The sequence below is a fragment of the Danio rerio genome, chromosome 4 (assembly GCF_049306965.1).
Source record: "Danio rerio strain Tuebingen ecotype United States chromosome 4, GRCz12tu, whole genome shotgun sequence".
Taxonomy (NCBI): Eukaryota; Metazoa; Chordata; class Actinopteri; order Cypriniformes; family Danionidae; genus Danio; species Danio rerio.
The window spans coordinates 38,780,093-38,803,455 of NC_133179.1; the positions used below are offsets into that span (position 1 = coordinate 38,780,093).

Sequence of the window (23,363 nt, forward strand, 5' to 3'; positions counted from 1 at the left end):
GTTTCTACGCACAAACTTTGCGTTGCATGCTTCCCGTCAACACGCCTGCCGGACTTCACTATTGGAAGAATTACCCGTATAAAGCCTGTGTCTGTCCGCCGTTACATCACTACGGCAACGAAAACTCATTCACAAAAGCTCACGCTGCTTCTGTGTACGTTCGCGACTCGCATGAACTCAGTCTGACCCTGTTCTGCTTGTATAAACGATTTCCCATGAACACTTGGACGCAGCCCATCCAGCAATAAGGTCAGTCACTCAACTTCTCTGAACTCTGACTTCCTAAGTCTTGTAATTCTGCCAAGGAGCAGTTTATTGAAGGAATCCCCATTCCACAAACTTCTTGCGTGCTGATGTCAAACTCTCCGTCACCGGGACAGGAAGTCCCACCCTCCAGAAGACGAAGGAAAACCCTCTCCAACGAAGGACATCCCAGCCAAGTCAACTTGCTGCAACCATTCAGCTTGCCGGGGTTTCCCTTAACCAGCTGACGGGTGAGACTGGTCCTCAAAACGCAAGTATACACAAACCAACTTTCCACACCTTGCTGAAGCTGGTGTTAAATTTAAGCAGTAAACCTTAGTCAGATTCTCTGCTTGGTGGTTTTCTCAGGTTGCAATGCTAAGAACTTAGCAAGTGCGAGACGTTTGGGACTCTTAGTTGTTCATCCTCAGTTATTCACTCATTCCTGAACTATGTGTGTGTGTATCTGTATGTTTGTCTGTTTTACGTAGAGTAGTATACTGTGTGTGTAGCTTAATAAACTTGTGTTTCATTTTAAGATCCTTGTTGAAGTTTCTTAGTTACTGCGTCAGCTATATGGTCTTGCTACCTCGCTTGTGTAAATACTGAAATCCTGATTTATATTATTATTGTTGGCCACGTAATAATATAACATAGATTTACTAAAGATAAAGTTACGCTGCTTACTTCTGTTAGGGTGGACCAATAAATGACGCAAGTGTACATGCTAACCTATTTCTGACTGTGAGCCAGTCATTTGAATCTTCTGATTTGAATCCCAGAGAATTAATTTGAATTAATTCAAACTTATGAGCTTATTCTTAGAGTACGGGACATATTAAATGGTCTGGATTCTTACAGTTGTTACAACGTTTTGGTGGGTCTCAGAATTGCCAAGATTTGGATCTTATTTTAATGCTAGGAAATTTAAAATAAGAGACTGACTTGTGCTTCTATTACCACAATATGACTGTGGACACACTATACTACACACAGATCTGTCCAAACTGCTTACCACAGATGATTTTCATTATAGGTGACCTTTAAAGGGAGATTTCACCCCAACATTTACCCAAACATTAGCCTCAAGTAGTTCCAAACCTTTATGAGCTTCTTAATTCTGTTGAACACAAAAGATTTTTAAGATGAAAAACATCAGCCTTTGACCTTTATAAGTCAATAGCCCCTTTCACAGATACAGACCTTTCTTGAAAATTACTGGCAATTTTCCGGAAAGATTGTATGTGTGAACAGGTCCTTTTTGAAAATAGCGGTAAATTCGTTCTGGCTATTTTCTGGAAAGTGGAGTTGTAACCTGTGTGAATGCAGAAGGAAGATTGCTGGAAAGAGCGCGTGCACGTCTAGAACATGCTGACGTGAGACATCTGCTTTAGCCAATCAGAACAGTCAGACGCATTCACGTTTATGAGAATAAAAGCCTTTGAATATTTTTCCAGACACATTTAGCTGCTAGAAGTTAGTCAGATAATGTTTATATGTTCTTCTTAATGCCAACTGTGTAAATAATCATCGATAAAATTCTTATGATAAACCGTTGTTTGTTTACCTTCAAGCTTTGCATGTGCCCGTGAAACAGCCCATGAGCACACACACATAGCATGTACATCTCGACATGCGAAAGTGATCCTCCATATGTTTTTACCGAAGTTGTCCACAATACTGATCATCCACAGAGTTTGTAATGTAGTCAAATGTTTACAAATACAAGCGCAGCCGTTTAAAGCTCAATTGTGGTGAATGATGTCAAAATTTACCGGTATTTTGGACTGGAACTTTTCCAGATGAATTTTCTGGAAAAATTCCGAAGCGTCCTCGCCTGTGTGAACAACGCTTTTTTGAATATACCGTTAAGTCGTTCTGGAAATTTTACATATATTTACCGGTATCACTGTGTGAAAGGTTCTAATGATTACAGGTTTCCATCTTTCATCAAAATATTTTATTTCATGTTCAACAGGAGAAAGAAACTTTCAGAAAAGTTTACAACCACTTGAGGGAAAGTAAATGAGCAAACTTTCATTGTTGGGTAAACTATGCCTTAAACTACCACTGCCGATACATTCATCTGAATAATATTAAAAACAATCTGAAATATTAAATAATAAGCAATTATTCACAGCATTTTGAAGTGCTGACAAAAATAATACTGTACACATTCATTAACATGATATATTGTTTTAATTAATATCAGCAAATGTCAATTTCTTAGATGAAAGAAGCACTTTGACTTACAGAGCTCTTTTGGAGGATTTGATGACTGCTGATAGTCTGATGAGACACTCGTCTGATCTCTGGAATTTCTGAAGCTCAAACTCTTCCAGCTCCTCCTCTGAGGTCAACAACACAAAGACCAGAGCAGACCACTGGGCAGGTGAAAGATCAGCATATGACAGACTTCCTCTACTGAGGTGAGACTGAATGTCTTCCAGCAGAGTTTGGTCGTTCAGTTCATTCAGACAGTAGAACAGATTGATGGATCTCTCTGGAGACAGATTCCCTTCAAGTTTCTGCTTGATGTAGGCAATTATTTTCTTTTTGCTCTGGTCTCTGTCATCCTGCTGTGTCAACAGGCCTCGTAAGAGTTGGTAATTAGACTGGAGTGACAGACCGAGAAGGAAGCGAAGGTAAAGGTCCAGATGTCCATTCTCACTTTCCAGAGCCTTGTCCACTGCTGTCTTCAGCAAATCAATCATGCCTTTATTTCTGCTTTTTTTCTGCTTGTGTCTTGTCTCTGTCTAGAATCAGATGTTGATAAAGCGCTGCAATGAACTCCTGAATGCTCAAGTGAAGAAAGCAGTACATGGTACCAAGAATGATTCCCGTCTCCTCCCTAAAGATCTGGGTACACATGCCTGAGTACACCGATGCCTTATAGACATCAATGCCACAGTCTTTCAGATCGCTCTCATAGAAGATCACATTGTTTCTGTCCAGCTGCTGGAAGGCCAGTTTCCCCAGTGAAAGGATGAGGTTTAGATCCCAGGAGACATCTGCTGTGTTTTCTCCATCATACTTTCTTCTGCTCTGCTGGATCTGAAAGCGGAGAAAGTGTGTGTACATCTGTGTCAGAGTCTTGGGAGATTCCTGCAGTGTTTCAGCATGAGCCCTGTGTTTCAGTTTCAGTATGTTCTGGAGAACAGTGGCTGAAATCCAGCAGAAGACTGGGATGTGGCACATAATAAAGAGACTCTTTGACTGTTTAATGTGATCAATGATTTCTCTGGCCTGATTCTGATCTGTGAGTCTCTTTCTGAAGTACTCCTCCTTTTGGGCATCATTGAATCCTCGTATCTCTGTCAGCCGGTCGATACAGTCAGCAGGAATCTTACTGGCAGCTGCTGGTCTGCTGGTGATCCAGATGAGAGCAGAAGGAAGCAGATTTCCCTTGATGAGGTTCGTCAGGAGAACATCCAGAGAGACTGCTGAAGATACATCACGACACGTCTCATTACCAGCAAAGTTCAGAGAAAGACGACATTCATCCAATCCATCAAGGATGAACAGGACTTTGAATCGTGTGCTTCTTGTAAGGTTCAGTCCTTTAGTCTCTGGGAAAAACTGAGTTATGAGGTCTTTTAAACTTTGTCTTTCTTTCTCCTTTAAGTTCATCTCTCTGAATGGAAGAGGAAATATGAAGCTGATGTCTTGATTTTCTTTCCCTTCAGCCCAATCCAGAACAAACTTTTGCACAGAGACTGATTTCCCGATGCCAGCAACTCCTTTTGTCAGGACAGTTCTGATCTGCTCGTCTTGTTCAGCTGCTTCAAACAAATGTTTGCATTTAACCTGTATCTCTAGTGACTGATGACGTCTGGAAGCAGCTTCAATCTGTCTGATCTCATGTTCAGTGTTGACCTGTTCACTCGCACCCTGAGTGATATAGAGATCTGTGTAGATCTTATTCAGAAGTGTGGAGTCTCCTTGCTGAGCAATTCCTTCAAACACACTTTGATATTTCTTCTTCAGGCTACATTTAAGCTGATTAATGAAGAACAGCTCGCCTAAACACAGGAGCAAAGAAACAGAGAGATTTAGTCTTGACTTATTTGTAAGTGACAGTCTGACAGATTGAGATGAGTAGGGTCAGACAGAACTTTCAGACATTTTTTGCTATTTCTGAGGAGAATTGTGTAGTATTATAACTTAAAAACTTAATATATGAAAAAAAACCTTTTTAACTTATAAAATAATAATATTTAATAATATTTAATGTTTTCAATACAAATCCAATTAGATCCACTTAATTGACAAAAACAAAGCACAAGTCTCTCATATAATATATTTATTAAAATATTTTACAAACTGTACTGTAAATAAATCAAATGAACATTGGTCAACAATATTACTGAAATTAAATAAAAAATTAATGAATATAATTATACACACATTTACACAGGTAAATAAATAGTCTCAATGATGGACTAAAACATCTGTGGAAATCTGCAGGTTTTGTCTGGGTCTATTCATGAGTCTCTTACCCTGGAGAGTATCAGCAGCTTGATCTTGCTTCATCTCTCTCAGGAAGAAGAGTGTGAGATCAAGAGCTGCTTCTGTGATACTGCTTCTGTCCTCATTAAACTCCTTTACAAACTCTTGTCTGTTTGCTTCTTGTAAGATTTTCTTACATTTCTCCAGTTCATTCTTCAGAAATTTGATCATTTTACTCTCAAGATTCTATGATTGAAGAAAAAAGAAGAACAACTTTTGAAGTGGATTTTATACTCTTTAAAGTGTGAAGTTAATATATATATTCAAATTGTATGTATATAATCTGCTTGTAGACTTGCATACCATTAGAAGCATTACCATATCACAAGAACTGGATAAGTTATATAGTTACCAGGTTTGGGTGAGGGGTTAATCTAGGTGGAAATTGAGGTCAGGGATTAACCTAGGTGGAATTTGTGTGACATATGTAGAAATAAGGGAAAAACAGATGACAGAGGTGGAATTTGGAGTCAAGGGTTAAACTAGGAGGGATCTTGTGTGACATATGTACAACAAAGGAAAAAACAGAGTATTTAAGGAGGGCAGAAGATGAGTGACACAGAATTTTTCAGACAGAGATGCTACTGGGGGTCTCCTGAAAGTTCTCCTTTGTTGTCGACAATAAAGTATATTCTTCTGATATTCATAACCTCCAGACTGAGTTTGATTTAGTAAGAGAAAAACCAAGAAAACCACTACATTTGGCGTCCCTGGGTGGGCTGGAAAGAAGCAGGACTGGTGTTACTGTGCATGCTGGACTGGAGAGAAAACACAAATATGTGGCTACAATAAAAAACAGTAAGCGATTTTATGCTTATTAGTTTGTGTTTTTTCTGCCAGGACCTGCTTGTACAGGTAAATACACTTGAACTGTTTCTCCAGCTTTAAAGAATTAAAAGTAAATGTAAAAAAAGATATTAAAGAAAAAAGGGGTTTTGAATAACAGAAGAAAAAGAATTTGCATGCAAATGATCTGTGTTTTCCTAAGTGGGCCTTGATGGATAGGATAAACATTAACTAGTAACTGTTACCCAGATTTGGGAAATTATTAATTAAATAAGATATGCATAGAGCATTTATAAGTTTTAAGAGAGAGTCTTAATGTGTGGTGACAGTTAAGAGATTAAAGCAGAGTGAGGTATGCAAATGATCTGTGTTTTCCTAAGTGGGCCTTGATGGATAGGATAAACATTAACTAGTAACTGTTACCCAGATTTGGGAAATTATTAATGATGTAAGATATGCATAGAGCATTTATAAGTTTTAAGAGAGAGTCCTTAATGTGGGGTAACAGTTAAGAGATTAAAGCAGATTAAAGTAGAGAGATGCCCGCAAAAGACCTACGATACCGCTTTGTTTGAGGAGATAAACAAAGGGCTGCATGGGTAGGCAAGGAACCTGTGGTTACCGCTCTAAGGTTAGAGGCTGCTCGGACAGGTCACTCAAGAGGAGTGTAGTGAAGAGTATTTATTTAATTGTAGTGTTTGTGTATTTGCTGCTTCAGGTTGTGGCAAAATAGTCCACATTGGTGTGCAGAGAAGACTGCCCTTCTCCTCCTCGACTGGAATGAGGATCGGGGATGCAGCTCCTGTTACACTGAGTGGAGGAGAGGAGTGAATGAAAAGAGGAAAAGTAATAAAATTAGAAGTTTGAATGCGTTTAAAAGTATGTTTTCAATAAGAAGTAGGTTAAAATAATGATTATAGTAGATTATATAAAAGGAGGGCTGCATATTTGTGGTGTGAATTAAAGAGCAAGAAGAAAAGTAATTGATGTAGTTTAAGAGAAGAGATTATAATATAAAGGAGTCTCCTAAATTAAAACTAATGGAACATGTTGCATTTGAAAGACACAGAGTGAAAAGGCAGAAGAATATACTAAAACATTTTTCTGAAATTATCTTTATGTTTTAAGTTTGAATATGTTAAAAAGAACAATAGGCAGAGTGAACTTAAATTCCTGACATAGCAATAGGTGAAAGACAGTCTGCTCCAGGATGGGGGTAAGAGAGAGATTTATGGTGTCCATGTGTGAACAATAGATTGCCTATTTACAACACTAGGGAAACAGAGAAGAGGAGAGTTAATGAGAGGAGATCAAACTATAGATGAAATAATGACATAGACTTTAACATAAATGTGGATAGAATATAAGTTATTACTGAATAGATATAATATAAAGTAGTATAGTAAGATAAATGAAATGAGGAAATACTAATAATAGAGTTATATTATATAAAAAAGAGTTTGAAACTACTAATGAAAAAGAATAAATGAAGCCATAGTGATCAATATATAGAGAGATAAAGGAAGTATGGAGTAAAAGAATGTATTAATAAACAAATAGATTTACTAAATATGTATGAATAAATAACATATATGTTAGTTCTTTGATTGAGAATAAAATTTAAAAGGAAAACTTGAAAAATGAACATTGATTAATTGAAGATTTAATTATAAAATGTGTAACAAAATAAGCTTTAAAATGTATAAGAAAACCTAAGAGCTAAAAACTCAAATTACCGAAGAAAAAATAATAAAATAGAAATAGAAAAAATAAATAAGTCCACTGTTTCAAGGATAAAATTAGATGTTTAAAATATGCTTACAATATAGGTACATTGAACAGATAAGATAAAAAGTAAAAAGCAGTAACAATCTGAAGAAATTTTTCTCAAAGTCAGCTACATAATGTGCATGTGTACATAATGTAATCTGAGCCATCATCTATTTGTAGTAAAGTGATTCAGATGAAAATCATAGACACTAGGTAAATGTTAAAGAATGTGTTAGAGTGAGTTAAAAAATAAATTTTAAAGTTTATGCAGTAAGAAGCTAAACTGATAAGTATGCTTTGCACTTCAAAAATGAAAAATGCTTTTAGTAAATAAATATGTGAATTTAATTAATAATATTAACTTTGAGCTATAGCAGTAATGATTTTGAACAGTTATACCAGATATTGGGCCACCATGTAATATTGTTGAATTAAACCAGGTATGGAAAAACAGATATGGAAATAAAAAATGCAATACTAAAATATGTGACAGAGAAAATAAAAGATAAGATAATGACAAATGGCAAACAGAAGAAACATTTGATGCAAGCAGTGAGAAAATAGAAACTGAGTATAGAAAATGTTAGGGAAATTAAAATACGATGTAAAAATGACCGGTCTGTAGAGAAACACTAGCATAGATGAGGAGAAATGTAAAATAAGCATAATATGGAGCTAAAGAAATTAATTAGAATAACACTAAAGAAATAGAAAATTAAACATATTTACATATGATAAAATGATTATGAATTAGAGAAAAATAAACTGTTAAAACCGTAAAGAGGAGAAAATTGATGAGAGGAGTCTTCATTTGATGGAAAAAAAAATGGGAAAGAAGGAAAGACTTTTATAGGTTATGAGCTAAATTCCATATATTACTTAAAAGGACATAGGGATGGACTTTGGGGGACTGTGGTCTCTTACCTACCAGACATCTCTGAGTGCACTGGCAAATGGAAAAGGTGTTTGAAAAACACAATGGACAAACTGTTGGCTGTGGACATTTGTGAAAGCAGTGAGGCAGGCACTGCATGCCCAGGAATTACTGAGGACTGGAAAGGCTACTTATGTTCAGAGACACTAAAAAGAGGCAAACAAGCTAATGATGAACTGATCAAAGAGAAAAAGTGCTCCACCAGAACTTTAAATCAGCTCAATGAAAGAAAAGAAGCCAGCACTAAGAGAGAAGGGGGAAACACTGTGCCCTGATATGGACACCACAGAAAAGACTGCACCAATCTATGAACCAGTTGTCTTCTCGGTGTGAGGAGGGGGAGTCTGGCAGTCCATCTCAAAGAAGTCGACCTATAGTCCAAATTGAGAACAATGTGACCACTCAGAGGGCAAAATAAGAGCAAAAGTTTAGCTACTCATTCTTGTATCAAATCAGACTCCTATCAATATGATAAAAAGAAAAGTATCATGTAAACTGTAAGAAAAGTCTAAGATGATAATGTACGATGAAACTTTAAATGTGTAATGTTGAAATGATAACTTATGAAGAATGTTAAATTATTTTGGTTCATTTTCATAGGTTAACTCAGAGATTATTGAACATAAGAGGATAAATTATAATGCATGGTGGTGATAAAAAAAAGATAATAAAAGACAGTTTTTGATAAATGAAAAAAATAATAATTTGGGTTAGAAGTTGATGGAGTTAAGTATTTAAGTTAAAATTAGGGAAAACTTATTTTGAGTAAACTAAACCAATATTTGAGAGAAAAATTATGTCAGAGATTAAGACAGAAAAGTGATTTATACTTGAAAAGAATGAAAAAAAAAAGTTAAATGAATTCACGGTACTGAATGGGTCAAAGAGTAACAATTTTAAATGTACTAAAATAATATATGAAAGAGAAAAGTGTTTAAAAACAGAAAACACATGGTTTTACAAATGTGAAGAAATAATTAAAAGCAAAAAAGAATTAAGGACTAAAGGAGAAAAATCAGATCAGCTAGAGAGGAACCTATAAAGAAATCCAGTGATTTTTCAGTCAACTGATAAAAAATTACAACAAAAGTTTATGAATAACCATTTTGATGTGAGAGCAGGAAGGAATTAGGAGCTGAAAATGCTGATTAATATAAAATGCAAAATAAGAAATTATTTAGGCAAATGTCAAATTTTAATAATGATTAACAGTTCAGGACATAAAGGTAGACAAAATTAACCAGCATAGGGTGGATTAATTAAAAAAATAAATCAGATGCAGGTCTGTTATATGCTGGAATAGGCATTATTGAAGCTTTTGAGAACACAGCAGACAAAAATAGATGTTGTAAAGTTTATGATTTAAGAAAAGTCAGTGATAGAGAATTTCTTAGCTGAGGTTCCTAACACGCACTGTACTTAATTTTTTTAGTTTGGATGCCAAATATGTTAAAGTAATTAATTGATTTCTGTTTAGGTTATTATCAGAGGAGGGTAGACACTTGGTTACACTTAAAGTAAATAGGCTGATTTACATAGTTACATACATTAGAATGCATAAAAGGATTTAGAATATTTCGTGATGGATATTGTAATGTGTAGGATTTAGTTATCTGCAGGTACATCTAGCTCAAGCTAAGTAAAAGACAGAAATAAAACTTTTTTAAAAAGGTTTAGTGTTAACAAGATTCTGTGTCTAATCCAGATGCAATATTAACTGTTAAGATGATAAATAAGAAATTGATTTTACATTAAAGAAAATAAGGTAGCAGGTCTAACACTAGTATAGAGTCACAACCTCAATTAGATGATAGTGCAAATTAAACAACATACTAGTATCTATAAGCAACATATGTAGAATTAGAGATGAAAGAAAAAGACAAATATGATTTTTGTAATAGGAAGTACAGATTGTTGATACAACAGCATTTCATTAGATTGGCATTTGAGATGTACATGGTTTGAATCATGGGTGTAGTGGTAAAGAAAATTGAGCAGCAAGGATAATAATTTCCTTTTTGAATGCAGTCATTAGTTAATGGTTGTACACATGTGACATTTGTGCCAAGTAGAATGTGAGTAGAGAAACAACAATAGATCTAATTGGTTATTCAAGAACTTGATTGTGGATGTTGTGAAATGATAAAATTAGCTTAGGGCAAGAGATACAAGTTTTTTGGGCATGATAGTTGTGGTAGATGAGTGAGGGTAATTCCATCAGCAGAGCAGGGAAGAAGAAACAGTTACTATATGTAAGACAAGAGAAGAAAGTCTCCTATTTGGAATACCTTCAGAAATAAGTTTAATGTGTCTGCATTTAAAAATAAATTAGAGTAATGAAAGTCAATTAAAGTGAATAAAGGTAATTAAGTAAATAAATAAGTGGATATGTAATTCAATGAATAGATAAGTAAATGTTTTGATAAAATATTGGAAAAAATATATATATAAAAATTAAGCAATTACACATAATTGTAAGAAATGATTGAAAGAGCTGAAGATGATCCCTCAAGGCCTAGTTTAACAAAATATGTTAAAATAATAAACTCGACTGGATTGATTTGTTACCTTTTGCATTAATACGTGATTGCATGGAAATTGACAGAAACAAGCAACTAACATTGCATGAAATACTATTGGGTCAACCCTTGCATGTAATCTCGTATATAACTTCGCATATAACCGTTTGGAATGTTTGGAGAACATTTCTAATGCATTGGAAAGAAGTTTGGTCTTTTATGAGGAAACTAACTGTCATGTGCAAAGTGATATCTGTACAGGAAACCAGAAAGGAGCAGAAGCAGGAGATTAATCAGGTGATCGAGTGTATCTGAGCATGTCTGGATAAAGTGGGGTGAGCTTAGTAGAAAAGGACCATATCAGAATGATCGGACAAATCCAACAGCTGTCAAAGGGGGATGCCATCAACTGGATACCATCGGGACCACAGCACAAGACAGCCAAAAGAAAAAGCTCCAGCAAGAGAAAGCTAACAGGAAACAGAGGAGGCAGAAAATCCCAAAGCTCAAACCAACGAATTGCAAAATGTGGCAGAAGGAGTTGATCAGAACAGTTAAAAGAGTAATTCTGATTATATACCTGAGTGAAATATACAGAAGGTGACACAAGTTCAAGTGATGATAATCACCACAACTTCAGGTTACAGAATCTCAACATAAAGTCTCTATCAACACTTTTTAAGGCCAGAACGAAACAAAGAATGCTCGCAAGTATGTGCCAGATTTAGGGTCAAAAAGATGAGCTAGTGCTAAAAATTTTGATAGTTTAAAAGAAGAGAATGATGAAGAGGATCCATGCCTTGGGTGTTAAGTGCTAGACAACCTCTACCCCAAAACGGCGGCTCTCTACGATACGCAAAGTATCTGGGCTGAAGATCAACGTACTCTACTGATTATGTTTTGTGGGTGTTAGATTAGAATATTGTGTTGTGACCATAGATTGTGCATGTTTATTTTTTGTTTTAGTTTTATTCTTTACTGTATGTTAAATAACCATGACCCCCAGAAGCCAATGTATAACCACCTGTATGCTTAAAACATTACCTCTTATGATAACAACAAAATAGAATCGAGTCTTTTACTGTGTCCTCGTCAATAGTGGGCGTAGAAGTTTGGCTCGATTTTATTCCAAAGTGAAATTACATGATCTGGTCATTTGTAATAATACTGTGACATATATTTGTCATTAGGTAGTATGGCTAAGGGCTAGATCATGGAGTTGCACTATGGGCCAAAAGCAAAAATATTAAAACTTAAAGTCTTAAGAGGAGGGATTATATGAAGTGGATTTTATACTCTTTAAAGTGTGAAGTTAATATATATATTCAAATTGTATGTGTATAATCTGCTTGTAGACTTGCATACCATTAGAAGCATTACCATATCACAAGAACTGGATAAGTTATATAGTTACCAGGTTTGGGTCAGGGGTTAACCTAGGTGGAATTTGTGTGACATATGTAGAAATAAGGGAAAAACAGATGACAGAGGTGGAATTTGGAGTCAAAGGTTAAACTAGGAGGGATCTTGTGTGACATATGTACAACAAAGGAAAAAACTGAGTATTTAAGGAGGGCAGAAGATGAGTGACACAGAATTTTTCAGACAGAGATGCTACTGGGCGTCTCCTGAAAGTTCTCCTTTGTTGTCGACAATAAAGTATATTCTTCTGATATTCATAACCTCCAGACTGAGTTTGATTTAGTAAGAGAAAAAACAAGAAAACCACTACACTTTTAACCAAAACATTCATTCACACACAGTTGTTCATCCACAACCTACTCAATAAATGAAAGTATATTATAATACATTATACTATGAGTCTGTAGAATGCTTGATTCTGATTAGCTGATGAATATTAAAAGGTTATTTTCAGATAAACACACAGTTGAAGTACATCCAAGCAGGTTTTGAGCACATTACATTTAAGGGGTTCACACACTGGATGAGGAGCTCAGCGCTGCAACATGGGTGCACATGACAGCTGGAAGTATTACACACCAGACGCACACATTCACATTATTAAAAATAAAACTATTTAGATGGCGGTCCTGTGGCGCAACAGAAATATGAAGTGTCCTGCGTCATAGCAACCCAGCCAGCAATGACATGTGGGGCACGGATGGGTTAACTACGGATTCTATGGGAACTGTGGGGGCATGGGCTTTGGCTGGGTGAAATCAGCGGATCCTATGAAGGTTTTGTAGTACGAGTCCCACATAGGAAGCCCATATGAGCTGATTACATGGGTCCCATAAGGGACACGCATGGGCCAAGTGGGCATGGGTTTGGTCTGGGAACACGTATATGGGCCTTGCATGACATATTTATGGATCAAGTGGGCATGGGTTTAAACTCGTAATGCACATTAGGGTGCTGTAGAGAATTTCTATAGGCCAAGTGGGCATGGGCTTGAACTGGGAACACAAATATGGGCCTTGCATGATTGCCCAGTTAGGACCAACATAAGATGCTTACAGAGCCCACTTTAAGCCCATATGAGCATTCAGGGTTGAATTCTGGTGCAAGCCCACTTTAAACACCTTTAGGCAGGTGGGGCTCAAATGGGTCTTTCATGAATTGCCTGGTTAAGACCCACATAAGACCCTTATAGATCCCACTTACAACCCATCTGAATTGTCCAGTTAGGACCCATGCAGTACCCTTACAGGTTCCACTTTTAGTACGTCTGGGCTTTCATGGCTGTCCCCAATGTGGATCTTGGGTGCAAGCCCATAATGGGGCCCACATTTGCTGCACATGAAGCCCTCATCTGGGCCCCACATGTCATTCCTGGCTGGGGAGGCACCCTAATAGAAATCTGTGTGTGGCAGTGCAGCGTTGTGTGGTGCCGAGAGGCGCATCCGGTGTGTGAGCCCCTTTACCCATCACTACTGCTGAATGATTTCAGATAGCTCACAGCTACAAAAGACAAAAATCACATCAAAACACAACACAGTCTTTGAGTAAGATGTTTAAGAGACTAGTCCAACACACAATGTAGTCCTGTTTTAACCAAGCCATCTGTGTTTAGACATCTATTACACTGATATATGGAGAAATGATTCTGGTCTGTTGAATTATTAGAGAATAATGCACATCTGGGACCTGTTTCAGTAAAGAGGTTGAACCAACTCTGAGTTTAAACTTGAACTCTGAGTTGATTTACTGAGAGATTGAAAACTTTGTTTCAAGTTTTCGGTTTTAGAACAACTAATCTGAGTTAGGTCAATCAACTTTGAGTAGACCAATTCAGAATTAAGCGCGCACATCGTGACTATAAAAAGGCATTATCAATGAAGCAAAGATATTACGAGTGGCAATGACAACATCTTAAAAAAAGAGATCAGCATTTCTTTCTCCAGCTGAACTTGATCTGCTCATGCGGAGTTATAGCAAATATGACCATATATTTAAAAAAGCAACACGAATGCATCAGTGAAACAGAGACAGATAGCATGGAAAAAACATAGATGCTTAAGCTAATGCGTAATTTTACATTTAAAGTATTTAAATATTTAAGTATAATAAAAAAAGTAATGTAATGTGTGACATTTATAAAACCTTTACACACGTTCCCACTTTTATACATGTTGATTAGTTTTAATAGATTTAAAAATGCACTTGTGTGTTTGCCTTTTTATTGATCACTTAAGTGATAGAGGTTGACATGACATTTAGAATGTAAGCAGAGCGTGCGAAGCAGTGGCGCAGTAGGTAGTGCTGTCGCCTCACAGCAAGAAGGTCGCTGGGTCACTGGTTCGAGCATGTTCTCCCTGACTTCGTGTGGGTTTCCTCCGGGTGCTCCGGTTTCCCTCACAGTCCAAGGACATGCGGTGCAGGTGAATTGGGTAGGCTAAATTGTCCGTAGTGTATGAGTGTGTGTGTGTGTGTGTGGATGTTTCCCAGAGATGGGTTGCAGCTGGAAGGACATCTGCTGCGTAAAACCTTGCTGGATAAGTTGGCGGTTCATTCCGCTGTGGCGACCCCGGATTAATAAAGGGACTGAGCGACAAGAAAATGAATGAATGAAAGTAAGCAGAACTAAAAGTAGTTTTTGGAAAGAATCATACGTGACTTTGTTCTTTGTGTGACTGTAATGTAGGTGTTACGTTATAGAACGTATTAATTATTTGTTTGCTAATTTTATATATATAAATATTATATATATACAGATTTGTGTTTTGTTATGCATTTGGAGCTGATGTTGTGTTGTGCGCTGTGGAGCATGCGCAGCTTTCTCTCTCTCTCTCCCCCTCCCTCTAGAGCTGCGCTTGATTGCGGTCCAGCCGTGTTGCGTGTGGGAGAGTATATAAGCTGGAGGAGAGGAACAATGGGGAGATCTTTCTGCTCGGTGCAGGTCGCAAATCTCCGTCGTCGTCGCTGCTGTTGTTCCGAGCGTCTCCTATCTCCTGCCCCAAATTGTTGGTTGACTTGGTGTGAATAGATTTCTGTTACTGACAATTTAATTATTTTCTTAAACGGCTCTCTGTGAAATGTGAATCTATTGGCTTTTCTGATTAGATACCTATTTATATATATTAGTTTTGGAGAAACAGAAGCGGTAGGTTGGGAATCGCCATTTACTTTAAAACGTTTTCTCCTGGTTTGTGGTAGCAAGGGAGAAAGGGAAGCTTGTTGTAATTTTATTTGGGGTACTTTTATTTGAGCAGGTAAGTTAGAATTATTTCCCCGCAAGTTAGCTGTCTTTTTGTTTATTATTTTGGCCTGGATTCCCTTCCGAAGAGATGCTTCTATCTTTGTTTTCTTAGTAAATAAATATTGTTACTACTTGATCAGCGTTGTGATTATTGTGAGTTGGGACAGGAGAAGGGGAAAACCCTAAATTGAGTATTTGAGTTTCTCTTTATTTATTTTTTTTACACTTGTTATTGTTCCCACCAACCCTAGACTGGTCGGGACGTAACAATTGGGGGCTCGTCCGCTCGTTAATACGATATAGTTTATTCTTTCAAATTTGCTTGGCTGTTTTTGAACTTTTTGGTAGGGGAGGAGTTAAGTCAACTTAAAATGGATTTTGATCCAATTAAGTTTTCTCTCTTGCCTACGCTAGAGGAATTTGATAGGTGTAGAAAAAAAGATTTAATTCTAATAGCGGAGTTTTTCAACTTAACAGTGTCAAAAGAACAAAAAAAGCAGGTTATAAAAGATGAGTTGTACGTCAAGTTGGTGGAGGCCGGCGTTTTGCCTAGTCGCGCTGTAGAGGGTTCCGAGCAAGAGCAGGATTTAGCATCTGATGGCGAGGCGACATCTGGTTCAGAGTCAGGGAGTATAACGGTTCAGAAGATCGATCCGATGGTCACTATTCGTTTAAAAGAATTAGAATTAGAATTAAAAAAGCAAGAAAATGAGTCTCAACTCCTGCGAATAAAAGAACTTGAAATAACCGCTGACCGTGATATCAAATTAAGAAAACTTGAGCTGGAAGCGCAAAAGATTCAGAGTACTAAACCAACACCATTACCACGCAGCAGCCGCCCTCCTTCCAGTAGCTCTGAGGCTGGGCAACAACCCGACTTCGACGTTGGTAAGTACATCAAACTTGTACCTCCATTTCGTGAAACCGAAGTAGATTCGTACTTTGTGGCTTTTGAACGAGTAGCGGCTAAATTAAAATGGCCCAAGGAAATGTGGGCATTGTTGTTACAGTGCAATCTTATTGGTAAAGCCCAGGAGATTTGTGCGGCTTTACCAATCGAAGATTCGCTGGATTATGATAAAGTGAAATTGGCTGTTTTACGAGCTTATGAATTAGTACCAGAGGCGTATCGACAGAAATTCAGGGCTTGTTCAAAGACAGCCAAGCAAACGTTTGTGGAGTTTGCGCGTGAAAAGAGAGCGTTGTTCGAGAAATGGTGCGTCTCTAACAAAACCGTAACACTCGAGGATTTGCAGGAACTGATACTGGTTGAAGAATTTAAAAACTGCTTATCAGATAATGTTGTAGTGTACCTGAACGAGCAGAAGGTCTCTAAATTGTCCGAAGCTGCAATTTTAGCAGATGAATTCGTGCTCACGCACAAAACGGTTTTTCCTGCCGTGCGCCCTCCAAGAATCGTTCAATCAGATGTGAGGGAAAAAGGAAATTATTCTTTCCGACCGGCGGCTGAAATTAATACTCCGAAACCGTCTGATAAAAAAAGGGTTTGCTTTTACTGCCTGGATCCTACCCATTTGATCTCAAATTGTAAAGCGTGGAAGCAAAAAGCTAGTAATAAACCCAAGGGGGTGGCGTTCACTTCTCTTACCTCTAGTTCGGTACAGACAACTCCGCGATCTGATCCCTCTGTGTTTAAATCATTTTTACAAACCGGTACCGTGGCACTGCCAAATAGCCATGATATTAAATCAGTGGTAATGTTAAGAGATACTGGCAGCGCTCAGTCGTTAATACGGGAAAATACCTTACCCTTTTCGTCTAAATCTTATACGGGTACTAATGTTCTCATTCGAGGAATCGAGATGGGCTGTATATCTGTCCCACTGCACAATATTCATTTACAATCTGACCTTATTACTGGTCCTGTGAGTATTGGTGTCTATTCACAACTACCAGTGGAAGGCGTAGACGTAATTTTGGGTAATGATTTGGCTGGAACAAAAGTATTTCCCTTTCCAATTGTGTCGGCAGAGCCAAATAATAGCAGTTCAGATGATGCGCTCGCGCTGTCGCACTTCAACTCTCTTTTTCCGTCTTGCGCCGTGACCCGTGCACAGAGAAAAAAATTTGAAGACGTACTTGATTTGTCTGAGTCGTTTTTATCTTTATCGCCAGAAAGCACTGAACATAAATTGTTGATTCAGCCGGAACCAGTGCAAGCTGATGCAGGCGTTAACGAAGGCGATGCTCCCTTAAAAGTAGGTAGGGAACAATTAATCGCTTTGCAGAAGTCTGATGTAACGTTGAATAAATGCATCAGTGCTGCTGCAGACAGAACGAAAATATCAGACGCGCCAGTTGGTTATTTTTGGGATGATGGTGTACTGATGCGTTGGTGGCAGCCCTCTGATAGAGAGCGGGACGGAGCTTATCAGATCGTTCTTCCTGTCGGCTACCGAACTCAAATAATGAAGTTAGCCCACGATCACATCTGCTCTGGACACCTTGGTGTTACAAAAACGTATGATCGCATTGCTCGGCATTTCTTTTGGCCGAATATGAAGTCATCCGTGTCTGCATTCGTTCGGTCTTGTCACATCTGTCAACTAGTGGGTAAACCCAACCAGACAGTTCCGCTAGCCCCTCTCCAACCCATTCCTGCGGTAGGAGAGCCTTTCGAGAGACTGATCCTTGACGTTGTTGGTCCTTTACCTCGAGCGAAGTCTGGTCACCAGTACATTCTTACCATAATGTGTACAGCCACACGCTACCCAGAAGCCGTGCCACTGCGCTCAATAACATCCAAATCGGTGATTCGAGAGCTGGTTAAATTTTGTTCAATGTTCGGGTTACCAAAAATAATTCAAACAGACAGAGGAACAAACTTTACATCGCATTTATTTAAGCAGTTGGTAAAAGAGTTGCAGGTGGAGCACGAACTGTCAAGCGCATATCACCCCGAGTCGCAAGGTGCGCTCGAGCGGTTTCATCAGACGCTCAAGACAATGCTGCGCGCGTATTGCGTCGAAACGGGCAAAGATTGGGTAGATGGATTACCTCTGTTAATGTTGGCCATCAGGAGTACTGTACAAGAGTCGTTAGGATTTAGCCCTGCTGACCTTGTATTTGGGCATGTGCCTAGAACACCAATAAAGTTGATTAGTGAGCAATTCCTTTCTAAAAGTCCCTCTCATGTGCCAATCCTGGATTATGTGAGTACATTTCGTGAGCATCTCCATAAGGTTTGGGAGGTTGCTAGAAAACATCTATCTGCTACGCAAGCTAAAATGAAGTCCAGATACGACAAGAAAAGTGTTGCTCGTAGTTTTCAGCCAGGCGATTCTGTCCTTGTATTGTTGCCCGTGCCTAGTTCTCCAATGCATGCCCGCTTTTCTGGTCCTTACGTCATTGAAAAGAAATTGAGTGATACCAACTATGCTGTACTGACTCCCGATCGGCGGCGCAAAAGCCGGGTCTGCCACATTAACATGCTAAAAGCATATGTGGATAGAGATCGTTTTGATGCGCACCCTGCCACTAAAGTGCCTGTAAAGATTGCTTTAGCTACAGATTATGTTCCCCAAACAGATGGTCTAAGTGACAAAAACATGCAAACGGGTGTAACACTTACCAATTCAACTATTCTGACCACTTTAGAGAAAAATCTCTCGTACCTGAATGATGATCACCGCAGTGATGTTATCAGACTGATTAAAATGTATCCCACTCTGTTTAACGATGTACCATCTCAGACCAACGTGCTAACCCATGACATCGATGTTGGTCAAAGCATGCCCATAAAGCAGCATGCTTACAGAGTAAACCCGAACAAGCGTCAAGTGATGAGGGAGGAGGTTAATTATTTAGTGCGTAATGGTTTTGCCGTCGCCAGTCAGAGTCCGTGGAGTTCGCCCTGCATCTTGGTGCCCAAATCTGACGGCTCGCTACGGTTTTGCACCGATTACCGTAAGGTGAATAATGTAACCAAAGGCGATTCCTTCCCTCTTCCACGCTTGGAAGATTGTGTTGATCGAGTCGGCTCCTCACGTTTTGTAACCAAGCTTGACCTCCTGAAAGGTTACTGGCAAATTAAATTGACGGAGCGCGCATCTGAGATCTCCGCGTTTGTCACTCCGGACGCATTCATGCAGTATACCGTAATGGCTTTCGGGATGCGCAACGCACCTGCCACATTCCAGCGGTTGATGCAGAAGGTTTTATTGGGTGTACAGAATTGTGAAGTCTATCTCGATGACGTAGTGGTTTATTCCATGACCTGGGAAGAACATATGGTCACACTTAATTCAGTTCTAGAGCGCTTGGCAAAAGCTTCATTGACACTAAATCTCAGCAAATGTGAATTCGCCAAAGCTGTTGTTACGTACCTTGGGAAAGTAGTTGGCCAAGGCCAAGTTAAACCTGTGAACGCTAAAGTGGAAAGTATTGTTGAATTTCCAGCACCCTCTAATAAGCGAGAGTTGAGACGCTTTTTGGGGATGACCGGATATTACCGGGGATTCTGTAAGAATTTTGCCACAGTGGTTGCGCCGCTTACTGATCTCCTGAGTACCGAACGAAAATTTGTGTGGGATGATAAATGTGAGTCCGCATTTTGCTCAGCAAAAGATTTGCTTTGTAATGCCCCAGTCTTATCAGCGCCAAATTTCACACTGCCTTTCTCTCTTCAAGTGGATGCGAGCGCTCGTGGCGCGGGTGCAGTATTAATGCAAGCTGATGACGCTGGCATTGAACACCCTGTCAGTTATTTTTCAAAGAAATTTACAAGGTGTCAGCAAAACTATAGCGTCATCGAAAAGGAAGCATTAGCCTTACTTCTAGCTCTCCAACATTTTGAAGTGTACCTAAGCTCTGGGAATACGATCGTGGTGTACACCGACCACAACCCTTTGACATTTCTCGCCCGTATGTCAAACTCAAACCAGCGCTTGATGAGATGGGCGCTTATTGTTCAAGAATTTGATTTGGACATTCGTTATAAGAAGGGTGCGGAAAATGTCATCGCTGATGCATTGTCTCGAATTTATATTGGTGACTGAATGAATTCAAATTTTCAAAATTGTTTGAGTATTTGAATTAATGTTGTAACTTTGTTTTTTTTTTTACAAAAGCAATTTTTTTTTACAAAAGTGAATTTTGTAACTAATGGTAGGGGTGTTACGTTATAGAACGTATTAATTATTTGTTTGCTAATTTTATATATATAAATATTATATATATACAGATTTGTGTTTTGTTATGCATTTGGAGCTGATGTTGTGTTGTGCGCTGTGGAGCATGCGCAGCTTTCTCTCTCTCTCTCCCCCTCCCTCTAGAGCTGCGCTTGATTGCGGTCCAGCCGTGTTGCGTGTGGGAGAGTATATAAGCTGGAGGAGAGGAACAATGGGGAGATCTTTCTGCTCGGTGCAGGTCGCAAATCTCCGTCGTCGTCGCTGCTGTTGTTCCGAGCGTCTCCTATCTCCTGCCCCAAATTGTTGGTTGACTTGGTGTGAATAGATTTCTGTTACTGACAATTTAATTATTTTCTTAAACGGCTCTCTGTGAAATGTGAATCTATTGGCTTTTCTGATTAGATACCTATTTATATATATTAGTTTTGGAGAAACAGAAGCGGTAGGTTGGGAATCGCCATTTACTTTAAAACGTTTTCTCCTGGTTTGTGGTAGCAAGGGAGAAAGGGAAGCTTGTTGTAATTTTATTTGGGGTACTTTTATTTGAGCAGGTAAGTTAGAATTATTTCCCCGCAAGTTAGCTGTCTTTTTGTTTATTATTTTGGCCTGGATTCCCTTCCGAAGAGATGCTTCTATCTTTGTTTTCTTAGTAAATAAATATTGTTACTACTTGATCAGCGTTGTGATTATTGTGAGTTGGGACAGGAGAAGGGGAAAACCCTAAATTGAGTATTTGAGTTTCTCTTTATTTATTTTTTTTACACTTGTTATTGTTCCCACCAACCCTAGACTGGTCGGGACGTAACATAGGCAATAGCAGTGTTTCCATCCAAATATATTACATAAATTTATGTGCAAAACTGAAATAACGCATAAAAGATGCGAATAAAGCAACATCCTCCATCCATATTTGTGTACATTCATAATCACAACTAAACTACAAGTTATTGTAAAACTGACAGGGAGCCAATTCTCTTTCTGTGTCTTCTGTCAACATGACTGGCAAACATGTCAGAGAAAACAGCTGAATCTTTAGGAGCAAACTCATTTAGAAAACAAATGCTCTTTATTTTAGAAATCTGTATGAAAAGAGTGCAAAGCAGAACTCTGAGCTCATCAGTCTGCTAATCACATGACGAGTATTTTAAAAGCGTTTTGTGACCATCATGAAATTACAGAATGTGTTTCTATTGGGGCCTAATTCATCATCTCCTCCCGTCTGTTTCTACTGTGCTGTTTGTCATCTCCAGTCTGCATTTCAGAAATGTGTTAAATAAGTCCCTCCCTCACCTCACGCCTCCAGTGCACATGGTAATGCTTAAGGGGGGCATAATATTGAAATATTCAATATGGGTGATATTTTAAAAATTGACATGGTTCACAAAATGATTCCAATATTATCGCTAATATTGAATGCATCACCCAGCCCTACTCATGACTAATGTACATGCATGTTTATATTCATGTGTAATATTATCTCTCATTGTTTACAATAATATTCCCTGAACTGTTTTTAAAGCACAGTTCAATATGTCTCAAAATAAGCTGCTGCATGAATAAATGAGATGATGAAGAATAATGAAGATCTGCTTATGCTTTAATGTGTCCTTTCTCCAAGAGATTTACTATTACTTTCAAAAGTCAATCCCTGCAGATAATGTGATATGAAGATACGGTATGCATATCTGGGGCAACATCTTAGAAGAAGCAGAAACATTAGATCATTCCAGAAAGACATAATAATAATAATAATAATAATAATAATAATACATTAATACATATAGAAATTGAAGCAGAAAAAGTTGCTATAACTAGAAAACAACTATTTGCTGAAATCGAAAATTCAGTGGAAATCATGAGAAATTAAGTCGTGATCACAGGAAAACAAGAGAAAAAATATATTTTAACTCATGACCCTCCATAGATTAAGACATTTTTAGTTGTGTGGTTACAAGGGTACAAGATCCAGTTCTCAAAAGTCTTGTAAACAAATATTTCTGTTTTTCATGGAGTTATTTCAGTGATTTTATGACTCAAAATTAGTTTTTTTCCCACCTGGAAGATCGACTGGAGATTGTCTGTGAAGCTCTTGTGTCTCCTGTGAGTCTCGTCTCCTGAATCTGCTGACTCATATTCATCACTGTTAACAGATAAAACTACTGTAATAATAAAGGCAAACACATACAGATACATCTTACAACACTTACAAACATAATACATGTTCTGTATACAGATATTCATTCATTTTATGCAGTGGCTGCCCTTCCAGCTGCAACCCAGTACTAGGAATCACCCATACACTCATTTTCTCTCTCTCACTCACACACACACACACACACACACATACTGGTACGGGTGGTTTATTGGGACTTTTTTCCAAAAAAAGTACCATCATGGGATATGGGGACCCACCTTTCCTTTTGTCTTACAGTTTAGTAAAATATATGAATCTTCACCATATTGCATGGGGAATAACTCTGTCTATTCAGAATTTCATTATTGTGAAAGAGTCTGGAAATATTAAGACCTGACATTCTACAACGTTGTGGGGACAGGGCAAAAGTGGGCGTTTCTGACTCAATCGTGCATTATGAGGACAGCCATGAGTGTTACAAACACACAGCAACAATCCTGCATTATGAGGACATTCCGTGTTTAACTGGACTTTACTCATACACACCGACACACATTACTAACACTGGACTATGAGGACAGTTAGTGTTTAACTGGACTTTACTCATACACACCGACACACATTAGCAACACTGGACTATGAGGACAGTTAGTGTTTA

At 38.2% G+C, this 23,363-nt stretch overlaps 1 protein-coding gene and 2 long non-coding RNA genes across 4 annotated transcripts in view; 1 reads left to right on the forward strand and 2 right to left on the reverse strand.

Moving 5' to 3' along the window:
- The window catches only part of LOC141381752 (uncharacterized), a 537,547-nt gene that overhangs the window by 113,238 nt on the left and 400,946 nt on the right, over positions 1-23,363 (reverse strand). The gene's annotated exons all lie outside the window — the stretch shown is intronic.
- The window catches only part of LOC141381781 (uncharacterized), a 157,920-nt gene that overhangs the window by 15,186 nt on the left and 119,371 nt on the right, over positions 1-23,363 (forward strand). The window contains exon 2 of the long non-coding RNA XR_012402436.1: positions 14,671-14,795. This is a non-coding gene — a long non-coding RNA (uncharacterized lncRNA). The remainder of the gene's footprint in view (positions 1-14,670; positions 14,796-23,363) is intronic.
- On the reverse strand, positions 1,125-22,862 carry LOC137491428 (protein NLRC3-like). Of its 2 annotated transcripts, none has more exons than XM_073947539.1 (4): positions 22,627-22,862; positions 4,743-4,938; positions 2,154-4,265; positions 1,125-1,429 (listed from the first exon to the last, which is right to left on the reverse strand). In XM_073947539.1, the coding sequence occupies exons 1-3, from the start codon at positions 22,810-22,812 to the stop codon at positions 2,962-2,964; spliced, it is 1,686 nt and encodes a 561-aa protein (XP_073803640.1). In that variant the 5' UTR covers positions 22,813-22,862; the 3' UTR covers positions 1,125-1,429; positions 2,154-2,961. The 2 variants fall into 2 exon arrangements, with proteins under 2 accessions (XP_073803640.1, XP_073803641.1); XM_073947540.1 differs by lacking the exon at positions 22,627-22,862 and adding an exon at positions 12,523-12,951 and having other exon boundaries at positions 4,743-4,965.